At 41.6% G+C, this 6000-nt stretch overlaps 1 protein-coding gene across 1 annotated transcript; it reads left to right on the top strand.

Annotated features, from left to right (window-relative positions):
- Nucleotides 1–201: 201 nt before the first annotated feature.
- LOC139473318 (uncharacterized) lies at nt 202–2928 on the top strand. The gene is made up of 5 exons (XM_071255845.1): nt 202–209; nt 608–842; nt 999–1490; nt 1738–1878; nt 2323–2928. Exons 1-5 carry the CDS (start codon nt 202–204, stop codon nt 2926–2928), a joined length of 1482 nt encoding a protein of 493 aa, XP_071111946.1.
- The last annotated feature ends 3072 nt before the right edge of the window (nt 2929–6000 follow it).

Genomic DNA, 6000 nt, shown 5'->3' with positions numbered 1-6000 from the left:
TTGTTTTAGTATACAAACTATTAAGTTCTTGGAAGTCAGACGGTCACACAGTCGGACAACCCATGTGTTTGCTATACGAAAAACAAAACACTAAACAAACAAAGCCTTAGTTGAAAACATGTTTAATTTGATTAATGTTTAATCAAATCATACATATTTTCATTGGTTAAGGATTTGCTTTTTGTGTTATGAGTCATCCAGATGATTAGGTACGAGTGGGTACGGGCTATCCACATTTGAAGATACGGAGGGGCTGGTTGGTTGTGTCAGTGGATTACTCTGTATTGTTGGTCCAGGTTGTGACAGAAGAGGATTACTCTGTACTGTTGGTCCAGGTTGTGACGGAAGTGGATTACTCTGTATTGTTGGTCCAGGTTGTGACAGAAGTGGATTACTCTGTATTGTTGGTCCAGGCTGTGACAGAAGTGGATTACTCTGTACTGTTGGTCCAGGTTGTGACAGAAGAGAATTACTCTGCATTGTTGGTCCAGGTTGTGACAGAAGTGGATTACTCTGTACTGTTGGTCCAGGTTGTGACAGAAGTGGATTACTCTGTATGTTGGTCCAGGTTGTGACAGAAGTGGATTACTCTGTACTGTTGGTCCAGGTTGTACCAGAAGTGGAATGTAAACTCAGTACTGCTGGAGGATGTGACAGAAGTGGATTACTCTGTACTGTTGGTCCAGGTGGTGACAGAAGTGGATTACTCTGTACTGTTGGTCCAGGCTGTGACAGAAGTGGATTACTCTGTATTGTTGGTCCAGGCTGTGACAGAAGTGGATTACTCTGTATTGTTGGTCCAGGCTGTGACAGAAGTGGATTACTCTGTATTGTTCGTCCAGGTTGTGACAGAAGTGGATTACTCTGTATTGTTGGTCCAGGTTGTGACAGAAGTGGATTACTCTGTATAGTTGGTCCAGGTTGTGACGGAAGTGGATTACTCTGCATTGTTGGTCCAGGTTGTGACAGAAGTGGATTACTCTGTACTGTTGGTCCAGGTTGTGACAGAAGAGGATTACTCTGCATTGTTGGTCCAGGTTGTGACAGAAGTGGATTACTCTGTACTGTTGGTCCAGGTGGTGACAGAAGTGGATTACTCTGTATTGTTGGTCCAAGCTGTGACAGAAGTGGATTACTCTGTACTGTTGGTCAAGGTTGTGACAGAAGTGGATTACTCTGTATTGTTGGTCAAGGTTGTGACAGAAGTGGATTACTCTGTATTGTTGGTCCAGGTTGTGACAGAAGTGGATTACTCTGTACTGTTGGTCCAGGTTGTGACAGAAGAGGATTACTCTGCATTGTGGGTCCAGGTTGTGACAGAAGTGGATTACTCTGTACTGTTGGTCCAGGTGGTGACAGAAGTGGATTACTCTGTATTGTTGGTCCAGGCTGTGACAGAAGTGGATTACTCTGTATTGTTGGTCCAGGCTGTGACAGAAGTGGATTACTCTGTACTGTTGGTCCAGGTTGTGACAGAAGTGGATTACTCTGTATGTTGGTCCAGGTTGTGACAGAAGTGGATTACTCTGTATGTTGGTCCAGGTTGTGACAGAAGTGGATTACTCTGTATTGTTGGTGCAGGTGGTGACAGAAGTGGATTACCCTGTATTGTTGGTCCAGGTTGTGACAGAAGTGGATTACTCTGTACTGTTGGTCCAGGTTGTGACAGAAGTGGATTACTCTGTGTTGTTGGTCCAGGTTGTGACAGAAGTGGATTACTCTGTATTGTTGGTCCAGGTTGTGACAGAAGTGGATTACTCTGTACTGTTGGTCCAGGTTGTGACAGAAGAGAATTACTCTGCATTGTTGGTCCAGGTGGTGACAGAAGTGGATTACTCTGTACTGTTGGTCCAGGTTGTGACAGAAGTGGATTACTCTGTATGTTGGTCCAGGTTGTGACAGAAGTGGATTACTCTGTACTGTTGGTCCAGGTTGTACCAGAAGTGGAATGTAAACTCAGTACTGCTGGAGGATGTGACAGAAGTGGATTACTCTGTACTGTTGGTCCAGGTGGTGACAGAAGTGGATTACTCTGTACTGTTGGTCCAGGCTGTGACAGAAGTGGATTACTCTGTATTGTTGGTCCAGGCTGTGACAGAAGTGGATTACTCTGTATTGTTGGTCCAGGCTGTGACAGAAGTGGATTACTCTGTATTGTTGGTCCAGGTTGTGACAGAAGTGGATTACTCTGTATTGTTGGTCCAGGTTGTGACAGAAGTGGATTACTCTGTATAGTTGGTCCAGGTTGTGACGGAAGTGGATTACTCTGCATTGTTGGTCCAGGTTGTGACAGAAGTGGATTACTCTGTACTGTTGGTCCAGGTTGTGACAGAAGAGGATTACTCTGCATTGTTGGTCCAGGTTGTGACAGAAGTGGATTACTCTGTACTGTTGGTCCAGGTGGTGACAGAAGTGGATTACTCTGTATTGTTGGTCCAGGCTGTGACAGAAGTGGATTACTCTGTACTGTTGGTCAAGGTTGTGACAGAAGTGGATTACTCTGTACTGTTGGTCCAGGTTGTGACAGAAGTGGATTACTCTGTATTGTTGGTCAAGGTTGTGACAGAAGTGGATTACTCTGTATTGTTGGTCCAGGTTGTGACAGAAGTGGATTACTCTGTATTGTTGGTCCAGGTTGTGACAGAAGTGGATTACTCTGTATTGTTGGTCCAGGTTGTGACAGAAGTGGATTACTCTGTACTGTTGGTCCAGGTTGTGACAGAAGAGGATTACTCTGCATTGTTGGTCCAGGTTGTGACAGAAGTGGATTACTCTGTACTGTTGGTCCAGGTGATGACAAAAGTGGATTACTCTGTATTGTTGGTCCAGGCTGTGACAGAAGTGGATTACTCTGTACTGTTGGTCAAGGTTGTGACAGAAGTGGATTACTCTGTACTGTTGGTCAAGGTTGTGACAGAAGTGGATTAGTCTGTATTGTTGGTCAAGGTTGTGACAGAAGTGGATTACTTTGTATTGTTGGTCAAGGTTGTGACAGAGGCGGATTACTCTGTATTGTTGGTCCAGGTGGTGACAGAAGTGGATTACTCTGTACTGTTTTGTTCCAGGTGGTGACAGAAGTGGATTACTCTGTATTGTTGGTCCAGGCTGTGACAGAAGTGGATTACTCTGTATTGTTGGTCCAGGCTGTGACAGAAGTGGATTACTCTGTACTGTTGGTCCAGGTTGTGACAGAAGTGGATTACTCTGTATGTTGGTCCAGGTTGTGACAGAAGTGGATTACTCTGTATGTTGGTCCAGGTTGTGACAGAAGTGGATTACTCTGTATTGTTGGTGCAGGTTGTGACAGAAGTGGATTACCCTGTATTGTTGGTCCAGGTTGTGACATAAGTGGATTACTCTGTACTGTTGGTCCAGGTTGTGACAGAAGTGGATTACTCTGTGTTGTTGGTCCAGGTTGTGACAGAAGTGGATTACTCTGTATTGTTGGTCCAGGTTGTGACAGAAGTGGATTACTCTGTACTGTTGGTCCAGGTTGTGACAGAAGTGGATTACTCTGTATTGTTGGTCCAGGTTGTGACAGAAGTGGATTACTCTGTATTGTTGGTCCAGGTTGTGACAGAAGTGGAATGTAAACTCAGTACTGCTGGAGGATGTGACAGAAGTGGATTACTCTGTACTGTTGGTCCAGGTTGTGACAGAAGTGGATTACTCTGTACTGTTGGTCCAGGTTGTGACAGAAGTGGATTACTCTGTATTGTTGGTCCAGGTTGTGACAGAAGTGGAATGTAAACTCAGTACTGCTGGAGGATGTGACAGAAGTGGATTACTCTGTACTTTTGGTCCAGGTTGTGACAGAAGTGGATTACTCTGTATTGTTGGTCCAGGCTGTGGCAGAAGTGGATTACTCTGTATTGTTGGTCCAGGCTGTGACAGAAGTGGATTACTCTGTATTGTTGGTCCAGGTGGTGACAGACGTGGATTACTCTGTACTGTTGGTCCAGGTTGTGACAGCAGTTACAGCTTCTGGTAGCTGTCAAAACTATGGAATGCTTGTTACAACTCCACAACACTTGATTCAAATTAATATAAGTTCCCAATGCTAATCATCATAATGATACCAGCTATCAATAAGGTTATCTGTGTAATTAACTTTAATGAGATGGCTTCATTAACGCTACAGACCGCCAAATTGTAGCTCTGACACTGTCCATGTGTTCACTAATATTGCATCTGCTTCAAATCAGCTTCCTGAGATAATAAGGTAAACTGTTCATAATCAGGCCGAACTGAAAACTCAACGCGATGACCCCACACTTAAAGACTACAGAACAGTCTTCACCTCACCCTCAGATTATTTTTCAATAACTATTTATTTCAGACTATTCCATTTTGAAAAAGTAACAACATATTTATACAGTCAAGGCAATTTATTTTTCATCACCAAATATAAAAAAATGTGAATTAGTACAACCAAGAATATCTTACAAGTCCTAAAGAAACAGAACATGGTACCAATTTGGTACGTACTCTGAGGGACAGAGTGTTACAAATGTTTGTGCCAACAAGGAGCACATCCTGTGAGATGCTTCTGTGTCCACAAGGTGTCCCCCTCTCAGCAACACATGTCTGAACACAGGTCACACAAAGCTTCCCTTACCATTGACAATTTTCAATGTTAAATAGAAAGTTCCATTGTCTTAGTAACCTAGATCCATAGCATGTTGGACCTATTGAGCTGATTAATGATCTATTTCTTTGAATACTAACTCTACATAATATGTCTATTGATTTCTCAAGAGTAGAAAAATATGAAATTTGGTCTGAGACAAAGATGAGGGGATTGTTAACAGTGGTTTTAAGTCATGAAACCAATACAATACAGTAGAGTGCATTCATTCACTTAGCATTCCTTCAGATCACATGGGTACTTATCATCAAATTTCTGAAACCACAATCACACATAATGCATAATCACTTCAGTAAACATCTGCACATCTTATCTTGGGACAGAATATGTGGCACCTTTCTATCAAGAAGTTGTCTAGTCTTTTCTTACAGTTAGAAAATTTCACAATTAAAAATCCATAAGTAAAACAAATAACCGACTGCCATCAGCTTCCTCACTTCACTGCTCCCCATGTTTGGCAATTCGTGAGATGCTGAGTTAGTATCAGTATATATTACAGCTGACATGACGTATTCATATTTTTTTACAAGACCTGTACCTTGGATAACAGATGACAGTGAATCTGCAATGACCAAGGATCTGAGAATCCCAAGACTCCAACATACAAATAGAAGTTCCTGGGACTTTCCAGTGTCTTATACAAATAGTTCCCTATTCTCTTTGAATGCCAGAAAGATATTCCCCACAAGAAAACAAAACTCAATACTTTTTTTAGTTCTAAAAATAAGGAGGCTACATCACACTTTCACGTTTCTTCCAGGAACAACCTAATTATCGTTGAATCCAAGCTTCCCAGGGAATTCATACAACAATCATAATGAAAACAAGAAACATATTTACATTGTCTGGCAACTACATTCAGATTTGCTTCTCAAACTGTAACGTCTTTATGAAAGTTATATACTACTCAAAAGAAGTTAAAGATCACCTGATTCTTTCATATTACTATAGTTAATCTCTCATGTCATGACAGATTAACTTTACCATTATGAAAGAATCGGGTGATCCTTAACTTCTTTTGAGTAGTATATATAAGCACAATGAGAAAATATCTTTAGACTTATATACACACGATTGGTGCCATCACACAGGATAAAAATAGTCTCTATCATTGTATATATAATCCGTGTGCTTAAAGTTCTTCATTGCAATCATGACATACATATTTTGTATACATCAGTAACAACACATTACGTTTTTACACAATTGCAGATGCCACATCATGTCCGACAACCATAGTTCTCTTCAGGCACTTTAAGGAACTTCCTGTTAAGATGAAAAATAAACCAGTCCTTGAGTAATGACTCTGTTGCAGGCTAATACTAACTTGCTAGAAGCTATCCACTACATCA

This window comes from Haliotis cracherodii, unplaced genomic scaffold (genome assembly GCF_022045235.1).
Source record: "Haliotis cracherodii isolate W230 unplaced genomic scaffold, xgHalCrac1.p SCAF_28, whole genome shotgun sequence".
NCBI lineage: Eukaryota > Metazoa > Mollusca > Gastropoda > Lepetellida > Haliotidae > Haliotis > Haliotis cracherodii.
Note: the sequence above shows the minus strand (reverse complement) of the source record. Positions and strands in the feature narration are given on the sequence as shown.